The sequence below is a fragment of the Camponotus vicinus genome, unplaced genomic scaffold (assembly GCF_025532165.1).
Source record: "Camponotus vicinus isolate PSW18456_S1 unplaced genomic scaffold, iyCamVici1.0 SCAF_4, whole genome shotgun sequence".
Taxonomy (NCBI): Eukaryota; Metazoa; Arthropoda; class Insecta; order Hymenoptera; family Formicidae; genus Camponotus; species Camponotus vicinus.
Window position 1 is genome coordinate 3,924,439 of NW_028141976.1, and position 16,541 is coordinate 3,940,979.

Consider the following 16,541-nt stretch of genomic DNA (forward strand, 5'->3'; position numbering starts at 1 on the left):
ATATCATATCATAAGATTTCAGTTTGATCAGAAATTATATCCATTATAACTGCTATTCTTTCTCTCTTTTTTTTTTCTTTTATCATCTTAGTACGATTAAAACAACTCCATACCACACAGTTACGTTTTAACGTAACATAATATAGGAATGCTTACCTTGGGGCTTTGGGCGAATTCTATATGGGTCGGTGTTCCAGGACTGCGCGAAACAGCCTGCGGCTGCGACATCGCCGATTCGCTTAGTGGAGAAACGGGTCGGTCCTTGCTGCAAAATGAGTAATCAAGTGTAACGTTAAAAAAATATCCGACGAAAATATATCGACATTTCCGTGCAGGCAGACGTGTATTGGCTGACTCGTGCATAGTGCTATACATCGTGGGGAAAACATCAGAGGAAGATGGTACACGCTATCGTGGGAGAGAAGTCCGGAAAAGACGAAAGGAGCGTCTAATGTTAAATGAAACAAACGCTTCTAGTGAAAAGCAGGAATTAGGATTGATAGAAAAGAAATTCATTTTGAAATTTCCGTGAGGATAAAAGGAAAAGTTGTCTCGGTTCTTCAACAATATAATTTATTTCTTTGGTACATGTATTTATTCTATGATAGATTTTTATGACACACGATGCAAGGAAATGCGAATTCTTGTTATTTCGAAAGTGCAACACACACATATGGCTAGCATACGTGGATACGATTTATATTCATGATATAATCGAGTTAAATTTTTTTAATACAATTGTGCATAAAAGACATAAAATATAATAATTGAAACAATTTATCGCGATAAGCTGTAGTGAGTTATGATCTTTTTATTATCTATGATAAATCTTTAAAATTTGTAGTAAATGTTAATAAAACATTAAAAATGCGAATGGAGAATAAATTATATAAAATGTTATTAGGATTATGAAACGCAGAAAAAAATTTAATTGAGAAAAGATGTTTTCCATTCATTTATTATCTCATAAATAAAAATGATTTATTATTCACGATATGATACAATCGCATTCCGAGCGTATCAATGCACGCGCGGTTAGTAACATGACACAAAACATTCATGGTGCATATTTGGACGCGACGCTCTCCGCCGCTGTGATTAATTCTAACGTCGTTAATTGCATGTTCAATTACAGAGATCGCTTGTTCGCGCGATTCTTCGTGATGTATATTACCTATAGTCGAACGACGCCGATTGGTTAGTGAGCGGCCATCGTTTGTTATGCATTTGTTTAAGCGGCCCGCTTGCCGGAAAACTCAAGCGTCTAGAATCACGAATATCATTCTGCATCATCATTACCGTAGCTTTGCAATCCTCTGTCGTGTTCAAAGATTTTTTTTTACGTTATAATGTATATGGATTATTAGAAATATTTTTGTAAGACACCAAGCGGCGCGAATGTGCAGTCCTTCAATTGATATTTCAAAATTTAAGAATTAAATATATTTTATAGCTCAATATTTCTTGCCAAAAGTAATTTACGCAAAAAAGCAGAAAATGTTTCCATTTTGTATTAAATTTTTTTTGTTACCTAATTAAAAATTTTGGTCACTTAATTAAAATTAAAATTATTAAAACTCTCTCGTACATATAGTAGTAGTATATCGGTAATATATAATATATATCGCGGTAATATGTAAATACTTTATAATCTTATTTATATATAGCTTACAACCATGAAATTTTTCAGCATCTCAAAAAGAGTTTAAAAATTTTTCATTCCCAATAATTATTCATATAATTATGCATTAAAAATACATATCAAATAGAAAGTAGAACCTACCGCTGTGTTGTCGGACTCTTGGGTGGAAGCCCCGTCTCCTTCGAGGCTTCTCTTCGTTCTTCGATGTATATCGTTCGTTCGGCGCTGTAGTTCCCGACATTATTGTTATTGTTACCGCCAGCCTCGTTGCTAACATTATTGTTATTGTTGTTAACATTGTAGCTGTTGTTGGAAGTCATGTAAGTGCGATCACTGGCGAATGTCACCGTTGGTGACGCATTATTGACGTACGGCGTTCGCGGATGGACCGGAAATGCTGGTGTTTGTGGTCGCGAGGCGCCGCTGATGATCGCGCTTCCAGGACTGACGCTTCTCTCGGTCCACGATGACGTCGAGTCATTGTGTGGCTGCGTGGATTTCGAGACGATTATTATAATTACGTGTGTAACGCGCGATATAATGGTGTGATGAGACATCAATTAGTCGCGAGCAAAATGCACATCATTTTCTACGTCAGTTTATGCGCTACCAGCCAAGCGAGGCGTGCTGGATAAGCTTGAAATATCAGATTGGTGTTGAATTTTTGATAACGATCGATCAGAAAAATGCATAAAAAAATTAAAACAAATGCTTGTTACATGAAACATACGATTCCTGGGCAAGGACGCGCGGGATTTGCATGTGAGGATGAAACAAACCTGAATGCAATTCTGCCATGCTTTTGGCGATTGATTAGGGGAGCAATTAGTGACGTTGCTAGATACACTGGTAGGTATTGTAGCGGCTGCGATTATGGGGCTGCCAGGAGGATGCTCGTTTTCGGTTTTAGGCGTGCTCGGAGACGTGCGAATCGGTGAGATTTCGGCTAGTGACTGAATGAGGCTCACGAGAGGATCAGGTTGATCGACCATCGTCAATAATCCGCCGTCCACCTGGTCGCCGCTGTTGGGCGAGCTGTAACTCCCGACACTTTGATAGACGACACGATTCCGCGACTCAGGACGCGCGCTCCGACTCGGCGTCGCGTATTCCTGAGTCGTGATCGTTTGCTTTCGCTCAATATGATCGCTGCTACTGCTGATGCCGGATTGCAGCTGTTGGTGACGATGGTGCTCGCGCAACAAAGCATCCGCGCGCGCGAAGCTATCGCTGCGCGATTCCGGTCGCGGAGGCGGCGGCGGCGGCGGCTGCTGCTGCTGCTGCTGCTGCTGCTGAAGCTGATGCTGTTGCGGCTTCTCTGTGCCATTGGAACTCGATTGTTGGCTCGCTAACCCTAAGGGTGGCGCGGTCGCTAAGGCTGAGCGAGGGGATGTCGGAGGGCTCTGGAATGCAAGCCAAGCGCTATGCTACATGCCGGCGAACTAAGAGCGTTTAATCCTTTCGGTGCTATGCTCTGAATACTCACGATTACCCACGCTAGCGGAGCTTTAAGCTCGAATCGTTGTTAATTAATTGCGCGGGCTAATTAATGGCGCGAGTTAACGCGATGGAGTCGTAACGCAGCTGCTGTGTCAGCTGAAAATTGTTCGCGTTGGGCGAGAACGATGAGGAGAATAATCTTCTCTTGGTAATATTACATAGTTCTGTGTGTTTTGCAAACTTTAATTAAAAACCGCAAAAATCGTTCACGTACATGATGTATAATGTTATTGTAGATTTACTTCTTTTCTTTATGAGAAATATATTAATCGCCGAAGCAGAACTTATTAGCGGATGAGTAACATTAACATAATTATGTTAATGTTATAATTATGTTAAATAACATAATTAATACTGCGTTAAATATTTGTTACTGAATAGTGCAGAATGACACTTATAATAAAATTATATATTAATTAAATATTTAAATTGCAAATGTAAAACGAATATTTTATTATGCAATTTATTTCTCTTTTGATAAGTGCGCATCGAAAGTATAGCACGAAAAAGGATTAAAGGAAATTTCTATCTCGGATAGAGAGAGAAAGGTAATCGCCTTACGGTCTACGTTTTAGAGATCGTTTCTTGCTATTTAAGGGGCTAACCATATGGTATTGTTATAAGATATAGTGTTGTTTGTGGGAGTTTCCTTGTTATCTATGGAGCCTAAATTGTAGCTTTTGTGCTGCCGCCCTCTTATTGGCGTAAAGCGGAATCGATCGTACCACCGTTTTGAAAATTCCATGCAAAATAACTGTTTATTTCGTTCAATATTATTCTTGGTTACTGCAATTTCATTCATTAGTTCTACAATAATATTCCGTAATAATTGCAAATTTTTTAATATTTAATAAATATAAAATATAAATACACACACAGACAAACTGAATATAAAATCAAACTTGCGTATTATATGTATATATAACTTCTTATTGGAACTTTTGAAATGTTATATAAATGTTTTTATAATTGCTTATATGTTTTTCATAAAGAAAATGTAATTAAGTACTATAAAAAATATTATATAAATAATAATTACAATCTTAACGTACAACATAATTATTCGAAACGATGGTACGGACGATTCCAGCGATCTAACGAGCAGAGAGTGTATACTCAAAAATTGCACACGTGTACTCACCTGACTGTCGCTATATTTGCGATATTCGTAAGCGCGTTTTACGGAGACGAATGGTCGTTCGTTCATGCTCTCCGCTCGCGGTCTGCCGAGAACTCCGTTTCCGGCACTGCCGTTATATTTCCGGCTGCTCGATCTCTGCGGAAGTAGAGGACTAGCTGGTGCGGAGGTGTACGGAACAGCTTTCGAGGATGGCTAATTGATAAATGTGCGAATGTCAATTAAAATTAGTCCTAGAATGCGCGATTTGTCTTTTACATATTAATGAATATTCGTGTAACCACTTTTATTTAAATTATCAATAAATCGACAAGTTGCAAAAAGTCATAAAAAAATCTATATATTTTTTTGTAGCCAAAGTTTTACATAAGTACGTTTTTTTTTATTAAATATATATTTCAATTTTTATATGCTATATTATTTCTTGCATTCTAGGATTAATAATGAATTTACTAAAGAAATTCTCTCTATGTATGTATCGTATAACATATATTTAATACAGTTATATAAACTTCTTGTGCTATTAAATTTCTTGCCATAAAAAAAACTCATGTAAAAAAAAGAATTAGGATTAATGATTTGCTTCAATTGACATTTCAAACCTCATAGTCTGAGAATTTCTTACCTGTCCAGAAATGGAACTCGCTGCCCACGTATCGTCATCGTCGTCGAGAACCGCCGAGTCACTCGCGTAACCATCGTGTCTCAATATTCCTCTTTGCAAGCTTCTAAGTTCACCGATAACACGGTTTCCGGTCTCTTGTCGCCAAAGTCGGCCAGGATTCCTTTCATCTCTCCTAGCGGCTAGTTTCAACTGTTGTTGCCTTAGCCACGATAATCTAAATGAGGGCACAAAGAGATGAAACTATTTAATCGCGAGCTTTTTGATGTCTTTATATCAAATATGCCATGCATAAAAGCGAAAAAATGAGAATTACTTTATCAAATATAAGGGATTCTTCAATAAATTGGTTTCATTATATAAATTATTAGACTCCTCCCAGGGTCGATGACAGAATCGGGAGTTTTCCGGTTTAATATTTTTATCAATAACACGAAATATTTAATAGTACGTCGCAAATAACGAATCTCGCGATACATTTCTCGTTTTGCAACAGAGTCTTGCAACAAGGTCCTATCGCGTTACACATTGTGTACATGAAAATACGAGAAGTTGCGGGCACTTTGTAAGGAACACGAGACGGCGACTCCAATAACAAAGGCTCGTTATAACGCGCCGGATCTTCGCAAATAGACTCGCGGAATTCTGCTGCGCCAGATTCTGGACCTCCTACTGCGATAGACGCCGATAATTACACCCTGATCGATGAGGTCGCTTCGGGCCAGCGGTCCGTGAGGCTCCGAAGAGCGTGTTACATCCAGCCATTCCTCGAGATAATAAACGGCGGCCCCGGTAGCCAATCAGAGTAAGTCACGGAGGATTTCTTTTTTTTAATAACAAAATTTATACCCCACCCGAACGCGCACACAACCCCCGGGAGGGTTGTAAACTGCGCCTCATAAGTGAATTGTCGCTTGAGAAGAGCGTGAGTTTAAAGACGCATTGCTTTAGATCCTCGAGTTTGCTGTTGGCTATTATAAAATTCTATATTGTTTTTATCCAAAATATGTTACATGAATGTATATATGATAATTTATACATTCATATAAAATTTAAAGAAAAATATTTTAATATTTTATGAAAAGAAATTTCTGGTAGAAGAAAAATAGAGATTTAGGTAGATAGGAAGAGAAAGAGAGAGAGTTTTCAAATCGAAATATAATAAATAAATTAATTTTCTTAAAGAGAAAATATTCTTTTAATAATTAATAAATAGAAATTATTAATTATTAAATTTATACGAGATGTATTTTCTTTGATATCACGTAGTAACAGCAAACGGAAATATAAAACTGACTTAAAATTACGATATAGAAGTTATTAACATTACATAATATATAAACATAGAATTGCAGCAATAAATTGTAGGTATGTCTAAAGATGCAAGAAAATTCGTTGGATGGGGCAAATATAGAGCATCACTTTAAAAGCATCAAATATGAAAGAGATTGGAATTGTGAGCTTATTATATCAACCTTGACCGATTCGTTGAATCTTTCGCGATTCTCAGTGTTTATTTTAAATTCATCATTGATTGAAATATTGATTTGTATTTCTTGGAAAGTCCAAACACGATACATCGTATTATTAAAACAAAGAGCTGGAATTCTGCCTCTTTTTTATTATTCATGATGAATAGCAAATACTATTCTATCTTTGTTGATTTGCTTCGATCGTTCAGTTGCGGCAAAAGTTTACTGTATTTCGCTCAAAAATTATTTCATATTTTTTCTGTTAAATATATATGTAATTTTTACCATTTTTAAAATGAAAAAATTTACTTTTTTAACATGAAAAAATTTATTTTTTTATTATTATCGATATTCTATATGCAAGTTGTTAATTCTAAATGTAATATCTTCTGTATATATATGCTAGTATTAGCAAAAATTATAACAAACGCACGACTCGCACGCAAACCAAGCATGGCACAAAACATATACATGCGAGGCCAGATCTCATTTGCATAATGACGCAATACGCGTCAATTCCCTTTATAGATAGATTTTAAATTGAAATAATCTTCGTCAAAAAAACTAAAAATTCTAAAAAATAAAAAATAAAAATCGTGAATTTGTACAAAACGCATTTTTTTATTCAAGAATAAAATATACGAGTTTGTTATATAATTTTATGTTTATATATTATATGTAATGTTAATGACTTTTATTTCGTAATTTTAAGTCAGTTTCATATTTCCGTTTGCTGTTACTACGTGATATCAAAGGAAATACATCTCGTATAAATTTAATAATTAATAATTTCTACATATTTATTAATTATTAAATATTTGAGAGATGTATCTTCTCTTTTATATGCTATACAGTAACAGCAAACAGAAGTAGAAAATTGATATAATAAATTAAAATTTCTATATTATCTTATAAATTATTATCATTTATTATTTGCATCATTTTTACGCATGATCTTGTTTATCTGGCATAATAATTTGCAAAGCTATAAAAGTGTATGAATATGTAAAAGTACGGGAAAGAACATTGAATGAAAAGGTCTTCCGAGCGCAATAGAAAAGTTTAACCCACGGTATAAGAAAGTCTCGTCCATCTAGGAAAAACGACGCAAGCTCGAGTTTGCGTAGAAATTATATGAGGCTTTACGAGCGACTTTTCGCGCTTCCACCTCACTTTCCAACAACTTCCGTTTCCCAGTGTTGTTTCTCTGGTATCCCCGCAATTATGACAAAAGAAAAATTAACGTAAAATAAAAAGAGATCATAATATAACATACTTTATGGAAAAAAAGAGACAGCAAAGTTGCAACGAAAATTTAGTGATAACAATTAAAATAAAATTGTATTACTAATATAACAGAGTATAAATTGAAATAAATAATTATTTCTTTCTTATAAATTAATTTTGTGATTTTTTAATAGATGTCAAAAAGTGATTTATCTATTATCTATTATTATCTTTCTCTCTATTATTATATATCGAATATATTTTGAGACGAAGAATTATTTTGTTTTAAATAAGAAACATTTGATATTTCTCACTAATAAATATAGATCATTTCAATACATATGTGAGTAAATGAAAAAAAATAAGATAGAGAAAAGCAGAGTGAGTTAAATTTATGATCTACAAAACCGATTTAACGTGTCTCTTTCAGCTGTTCTATATTTATAATTATGTCAGAGAGCGACCAACGTCTATCTCGTAAAAGATGGAGACAAAGAAAAAGAAAAATAGGTAATTTCCTTTATCTCTTAAGCTTCATCGTATTTTTCTTCGACGATATAATTGTCGCAATATTACGATCCTAAGAATTTCTAAAATGTTCATGTTTCAATTCATTAAATAACACCATATTACAACATCTCGTTTTATTATATTTAGGGAGAGATGATTGGGGGATAGGGGGAGATTGGTAATAAATAAAGCAAAGATCTCCGATGTTCTCATGGCTAGACTGCCATTTCCTTTGCCCACAAGAAAGCGGATCTGCCGAACATCCGTCGATCCCCTCGACCATAAACGTCGTCTGTTTCCTGTCTAGGTCAAGAAGTATCTCTTCGTAAATAATCGCATGAAATCTTACGGTTGTTCGCGCCTAGCGCAAAATCGTTCCTCTCGCGAAGAGAAGTCGTGCGTTTATTTTCACGGCGTTTCGTGTGGTGCGCAATATGATGCCACGAATTTTACGGCATGGATATTTGGCTCGTCCTATTTAACGAGCTACCATCCATCCTTCGTAATTCCACGTTTTATAAGGCTCTTTATGGTTGGGTGATTAAAAAAAATAAGAGATTGAGAAGAGTTTGATAATTGAGAATTTTAAAGAGTGCGAGTTTTCATAAACTGAATAATATGTTTAATATTATTTAAAAAATTTATGTTTATAAAAATAAAATCTATAACAATATTTTATTAAAAATAATATTAAAAACATAGATTTACAGGATAAATAGTAATTATATATAATTCTCTCTTCAGAAAAATTCATTTTTGATCAGATAGACATTTAAATTTATAATTTAAAAATGAAAAACATTTTTCTGCAGTTTGTAAAAAATTGCAAAATTGTTCGCGCAATGCAATGACATCGGTTTTCTCAATTTGACATGTTTTATTATACCGCAGTGAAAGAGTGACGGCGTGAATCGGTATACATATCACTTTATAGTCGCGTCGAACCGAACAGAGTTAACAGGCTCGTTTAATATGATCATGAGTGCTTTCTCTTCCATTCGGGTGCGGCATCTTATTCGCAAAATGTACAGGGCGGGACTGAACCGCGAAAGTCTCGGCAAAAAATTGATGACTTCGAGGTGAATGGCGTTATATATATTATAGTAACTGTATATTTATAGGATGCGTTCGCGTTTACGAAACGCGATCCTTTTTCGAAATATTGATCAGCGTGCTCTTTTAACGTTAATTGTACTTATATCATGTTATATATATATCTCTGTGTGTGTAAAAAATTAAAGCAAATTTAACAAAAACTTTTTTAATTTTAAAAGTAACAATTTTAAACAAAATAAAATAACTGATTTGTACGCGTGTCAATTAATATTTTTGTATAATTTTTAAATATGTGATTTATCTATATTTATTAACGTACGCTTATAGAACAAATTTTTTATTTATAGAAATTTCAACTTATTAAAAGAATTGTAACAGACCTAAATAATAAGTACTGTTAATGAGCAATAAGTTGCATATCACACACAAATTCTGTTTATTCGCGCTCAATTCCTGCAATCAATTAACGTTAAATTAGCACTTTGCGCAGTTTCATTGACTGCACTTAGCAACTTGCGTTTTCAGATCCACGTCATTCGTGAGATGCTATCGACCATCAACGGAGATGTAAGATATCCTCGTTTATTCACGTTACTAACGAGAATGACTCACGGCGACCGCATTTACCATTCGTGGCAAAAGTACCGTGTTTTAACCACATATAAGTCGACAATTGTCCACGATTGACGAATTTTTTTGCTATCTCTCTCTCTTTCTTTTCCCATCTTCTGTCTTTCTCTCACGCGCGAGTACGTTTCTTTTACGGTGCCCCATTTGGACAATGCATTGCGACATTGTACCGGCCGACGATCGTCTGGAAGCTTTGCCAGAAGTACGGCCCACTCGCGATTTCCCCTGCCGACGTTCACGGAAACCTAGTCTAATCTCTGCTTTTGCAACGTCGCTATTTATTTGCCGCGAGGAAACCGTTTTCGGTCGTTGACAGAATGAGTAGGTATCGTGTGTCGCGAGAAACGAAGGCTGTAAATTTCTCTTAGAAATGTTGACAGAGAGAGAGAGGTAAAAGCGAATAGAGTTAATGATGTTTCGCAGAGAGGATAAAGTAAATTATGTTGCGTAAACGCGACATAATTTTAGGCATAATTAACGGAGCAAGAATATTTTAGTTCTCTCTATTATTCTTAAAATACTTGTTGGAATCTTAAATATAGGAGAGTAAACTTTGCCGCAAATAGATTTATAAATACAGTACATAAGTTTTTTAAGACAAAAGATCACTCACCCATCAATGTGATCGGCTCCACTCTTTACGGGTCCATTCGCGAACTCTGGGGGCGGATCCGGAGTATTAGGACTCAGAGGGCTGATGGGTCTCCTAGAATTCTCGCCAAGAATGTCTTCGAAATCTACGACGGGCGCCACACCGCGCACAGATGCTTTCCTCACTAATGAAGGCGATGACAGTTTCTGATGCTTGATCATGTCGGTGGTGGCACCGTACGAGAATGGCTGACTGGTCTGCCTAGCGTGATACGGGATATCCTCGTCGATGAAGTCGATATTGCCAGGTGGCGAGAAGGAATCCGTGTGTTTCCTATAAGAATCGTTGGAAGACTCGGATATCTTGCGGTCTGGAGACACACGATACTCAAAATCGTCCCTCCGATGCTCGATACTGTTCTTTAGGGTGCTGTAGCTGCTGCTGGAATTGTAGGGCGGACTGGATTCCTTGCTGTAACTTCTATAGGAGTCCTTCAAAGTAGAATAGGTAGACGTCGGATGGCTGCTACCGTGACTGCTATAGCTGCGTGTTTCTTGAATGTACATCTTTTCGCTTCGATCACGGTTGTAGTCATCTGTCGGAGGGTCTGGCATAGACTATGAGAAAATTTCGTAATCTGAATGGCGCGTCTCTTTTTTAATCTTTATTTCTCTTAATTTTTCTACATACAAATGCAATAATAATTATCTACATTATACATATAATTATTAATAATTATCCTACCTCAACGGTGAGCATCATATCATGAAGAAGTTTATCAAGATCTCCGTGAGCTTGATTGTCCGGCTCAGGTTCTGGTGGACTGGGTTTTTGCGGTGGTGCACTACTTATGCCACTGTCCATGGAAACCGTCAATGGCGAGCCGCGGGCGCCTCCTGCACCACCCTGATGTACCACAGCGTACAACGATCCATCTATGGGACCACACGTGTAACCCAAGCCACGAGGTGAAGTCTGAACCGAAGAACTCGAAGGGGGCGGCGGTGACAGTGGAGTCTCACGGCCTTCTAGAATAAAACACGTGCCCAAATAAAATAATGACAACAATTGAAAAAGGAATATATATTTTAGTACAAGTTTTATATCGAATATATATTTTATTTCGTAATTCTATTGTAATCTATTCGTAATCTATACATTATCAGTTTTAATTTTTTAAAAATTATATTAATAAATAGAGAGAATTATAGAAAATTAAAGTTATAGAAAATTAAATTAATAAATATAGAACACATAATTTGGAAATCATATTTCCAAACTTTCTTCAAATTGTTTGTGCTTAATTAACTTTACAAAAATTAAAATTATATAATGATAAATATTAATAAATTATATATTGATAAATTATAAATATTCTGGATTTGAATAGCAACAGCTCTCGTAGAGAAAACAAGTTAAGCCGCAAATAAATTCTCTCAAATTCTTCTTGTGTAGGAATATCTGCGGGCGCCCGCGTAAACTATAATTCCACGAGCCCCGGGAAATCGAGGAGCTTGTTAGAGGAACAACCGTCGGCTATAAATTGTTGACGTTGCTCTCGAGTACGAATCGTAACGAGTTAAGAATCGTCCATTTCACATATTCTTTTTTCAACCAACGCATCATGCCATTTAGAGTTAATTGCTCAGTTTCTAGGATATTAGGAGCATCTATAATTGGTGTTTATAACTTACAATTATGCCATTTATATCATACGAAATGAACGAATACAAAAAATGGAAATGATGATACAATAATATAATTCGATCTCTTTAATTTTGAAAAATTTTAAATCTAATTTGTGAATTTTTAATTTATATCTCAATAAAAGATGTATCATTATTTATGTCAAAACAAGACAATCCTTGCGTTAATATAAATAATTTGTAATATATCTTTTGTGAAGTCCATGTCAGGAACAAATCGTTCTAGAATAAGTTTTTTTTAGTAAAGTCGATTTCATAATTTACGACTAGGTCGATGCAACATTTATTCGAAGCATTATTCCGGAAATTCATTGCATTGTCGCAATTGTCAAACTTGCAACAAGGGTTTCTGAAAGTCCACGCCATAATTACTTGATCTCCTCCGGCGTCTCGGCTACTTTCTTTAGGGCGCAATTTCGAAGGAGTCTTTTTCCCCGATGACCGCGTGACATGGGGCTAACCTACCACAAGAATTACGTCATCTAAGGCGCGCAAATTACTCAACTCATGACATAACACAGATTAATCGTAAATTGATGCAACACTTTTGAGCGAAAGAGAAAGGATATATGAATGAATAGTATTTCGTGTTTCGATAGCTGAAAATTCTACGAATCAGCTTTCTAATTATATTTTGCAAAATTTTAAGATTTTATAACATTCAGAAAAAAATTTGAATAAAAAATAAATTGGATATCTATTAATAATAACTATCTCACGATGTAAAATTTAAAGCTACGTAAAAAAACATTTTAACGTTAGTTTAATAATTAAAAATGATAATATATGAAGCCTGAAAGTATTCTGTATATATCGTTAAGTTTTCCAACATGTTGATAAAATCTTACTAGGTACCCATTAATGGCGTGAAAGTTTCTGGTAGCTGAATCTATTTCGAATAAAAAGAAAAGCAACAAGGAAACGAGCGAGCAATGGTAAGAAGTTTATTTAACTCACTGGCGAACTTGGGTAACAATGTTGAGGATAAAAAGGCGCGAACCCAGCTGTAGATATAAAGTAACAAAATCGAGAACACGCCGGAAGCAGGGGTTCCAACTTTCTGCGAACGATAAAACTTCATCCGAATCTATCCACACAGAATGGAAGTACGATGGGAAAATGAAAGTTTAGATGTGCGGTTATAAAGTTTTCCAGGTGTTAAGTATCCAATTACTTCGAGATATCGACAATACACATTTATGCGAAAGAAATAATGATGATAACAAGACGACAAGCTAAAGTGCATCCCATGGAGTAATGATTACCTTCGCGCTTATATATCTCGCATGTATAATTCATGTCTGTAATAAAGCGAAAACCTGCCTTCGTAAAAGAACACGCAAATATCCGTTTTAAACAAGTGAAAGATTAATAACACGACGAAAGCACACACATCAGCCCATCGTGCGAAAACAAGAATAACGTGTTTTCACGAAAGATCTGTACACTCGATGAGAATTAATCAACATCCGAGTTGACGTTTCCTACGGCGCTATTTGGTGTGCTTTCCTTCGCGTTCGAAGCTTGCACATTCTCTCATCATTTCATACATATAATCGATAATCGCTGCACTGCGTCGAAGAGAGCGAAGAGAAGGAAAATAGGGAGAAAATCGTGGGGATGGTCGTGGTTCTCGGTGCGAGAGGCCCTTAACGGATCTTTCCGTCGAGATGCGTATCCGGTAGCACCGCGTGCAGAATTTCGCGGCGATTTATTTTTCGCCCAGCATCAATGTTTTTTTTTCTTTCTCTCTCCCTCTCTCGATCGTCTCGATCTCTTTGATCCGACATTCTGCGCGCCGCGGGGTGCAAGTGTGGCCAATGCACTTGGCGCCTGTCACACTCCACGTCTCTTTTTCTCTCTCTGCGATGACAGCAGCGGTCACGGCACTTTGCGTTAACGCAATTGTGCCGGTTATAAGCGCTGGATTATCGGATTTAATTGGAATTCCCGGGGTGTATAATTATATGCCTAAGTGGTGCGCCACATACTCTCGATTGAGCTCGTTCTTAACATAATTCGCCTGCCGGAATGTCCGTTCTTTCGCCTCGCTGGCTGAAACGACCGCTCTGGCATTTGCAAAACACGTGTCATATTATTTGTATACTGCGTCTGACATTTTACAAGACATAGCTTTATAACCAACGTGTCCGTGCGAAATTAAATTGGTATTTTTTGACCGGAGTAAATTAATATGTACATCACCGTCACGGAGTATGAGTTACTAAATTATTCATTCATGTAACCTTGAGATAATTAAAGATTGAATTAACTAGTTTCAATTAACTAAAGTTTCTTGTGGCTTTAATAACTCAAGCAAATAGATATATTTTTGCTAATCTATATCTCTTTATAACTTTATATTTCCTTCATAAAACTGCAAATATATTTCGATTTTATCAGCGACATCCAAAGAAATAACGTAAAAATATGGACAACCGTAACAAATCACAAAAACGCTATTATCGCATTTACGAACGAGTTTGCTGTGATAATGGCGTGATCGAGATCGGGCTAATTTAAGATCATCACTGGAGAGAGCTCTCGCGAAGGACACCGAGTATAATCTCCTAGGGCCATTTGCAGGGAGCCTCATCTGAATTCAATCCACGTCGCCGCTATCTCGTCGACATATCGCGCCCGGTGTAAATCATTTTTATTTGAGCGACTCACTCGCTTATTATACTCAAACCGGCTCGGGCATTCTGTCAATGACGCCTAATCTACCAACTCAGACAGTTGGAACGCATTTAATGTTCATTCGCGAACATGCGAATAAGCAAGATTGTACTTGGAAGTCATGGAATCAAAAGCAGATTTGCTAAAAAGGCTTTAAATATTTAATCTTCTTCATATTTTTATTTCCTAAAATATTTATAACTAAAAAAATTCTGCTGCTGATGAATACAATATTTAATATTGCAGTTTAAAATTAAAAAGAGAAGGATAATAATTATATAAATAGTAAAGAGTACAATATATAATACTAATTGAATTTTGATGGAATTATAAAAACGACTACATGATTTGATTTCTCCAAAATTGGTTTTATATATGATACTTTGCTGGATGTCTCAGCGAAACTCACTTTCGCATGTATATGTTTAAAAATGAGAATTCTGTCATGGCTTGTCGATCGAAAATTATTGCCGTTGCAACGTAATTTCTTTCAGAGTACGATGATGAAACTCAAATATGGAGAACATGATCGACGATGTTAATTTAACGTGCGAACTTAATGATACGAAATTGTAATGAAAGTGTGAAATGTATTAGCATAATCGATAATTTACTGTTTTCACATTGATAATGATAAAAAAAGGTTTACAATATTTTTATAATTTTTATAAATAAAAAAATCTTACATTAATAATCGTAATTCACTACTTTTGTTAAGTTTGAAATTACATATGTCAATGCGAAATAAAATTTCAATATTAATACGATATTTTTTATGAATATTGTTTTGTCTTGGGTCTTATGCAAGCCTAGTTTCAAAGAATTTTTCGAATACCACCTACTTCGAGACCACCTTGGATTTTTTTCGAAGAACGGATTCTGCCGGAGGGTAGAATTGCATGATCGATGATTTTTGATTGATTTAAGAAAGCTTTTATCGACGTCGCATAAAGGCCGAAGGAAAATCGCAACATTGCATCATTGAATTGCGTGCTCCTGAGCATTTATCGAATGCTCGTGCGCGCGTGTGTTAGTCCGAGATTGGCGCATCGATTTGGATAAAAATGAGACGAGTGGCAATTACCGGTCAACCCTAATAAATTATCGCAAGCATCTCATATAATTCAAACATGCGACATAAGTGTGATTAAATTGCCGCCGAGGCGGCGCATACTAATAATAGTACCACGAGAAAAATGCCAATACTTTGCGCGTATAAAACGCACGATAATCGGTAACGTCGCGCCATGAAAGTGATAATTAACTGCCTCTCTTTACGAAGACAAATTAATTAAATCCAGGAATTCCTTGCGCGACGCGGAAAAACGAGCCGGGTTCTGAAAATTGCAGCCAGCAGCGCCTCGTATTTCGAGAATACGCGTGATTTTCGCGTTTATCACGCGCGTATAAATTTCTGCGGATGCGGTTGCGACGCGGTCCAGAAAGAAGCGCGCGTTCGAGCTACAGCTGATCACGCGGCGGATAACGCCGTCGCCGTCGGCCGCACGCTCCAACGCGAATCGGCCGGGGATTTATTGCGTCAAATGATACCGTCGACTAGCTTTCCGTCCGACCCTCGTTACAATTTCTCCGACGTGCGTCGTGCTTTTTGCGTCGCGCCGCGAGAACGCGCGATGCGGCACCAAGAATAAAATCGGCTCACGCGCCGATTTATCGCCGTCATTCATCATCCGCGAGCGATCGCATAACGGGCGATCCGAGTGTCTCGGATGAGCTGTGCGCGTCGGCGAAAGACGTACCGGCAAT

At 36.5% G+C, this 16,541-nt stretch overlaps 1 protein-coding gene across 9 annotated transcripts in view; it reads right to left on the reverse strand.

The window, feature by feature from the left end:
- Positions 1–16,541, reverse strand: part of By (focal adhesion protein tensin) — a 161,792-nt gene that overhangs the window by 5,125 nt on the left and 140,126 nt on the right. For 5 of the 9 annotated variants that reach the window (XM_083097613.1, XM_083097619.1, XM_083097616.1 and 2 more), the window contains 8 exons: positions 11,134–11,417; positions 10,411–11,006; positions 4,906–5,119; positions 4,284–4,475; positions 2,422–3,045; positions 1,784–2,130; positions 1,175–1,264; positions 157–265 (listed from right to left, as the gene is read on the reverse strand). In XM_083097613.1, the coding sequence (XP_082953739.1) occupies positions 157–265; positions 1,175–1,264; positions 1,784–2,130; positions 2,422–3,045; positions 4,284–4,475; positions 4,906–5,119; positions 10,411–11,006; positions 11,134–11,417 (2,456 nt within the window). The remainder of the gene's footprint in view (positions 1–156; positions 266–1,174; positions 1,265–1,783; positions 2,131–2,421; positions 3,046–4,283; positions 4,476–4,905; positions 5,120–10,410; positions 11,007–11,133; positions 11,418–16,541) is intronic. The other 4 variants (XM_083097614.1, XM_083097617.1, XM_083097615.1 and 1 more) reach the window with 4 other exon arrangements.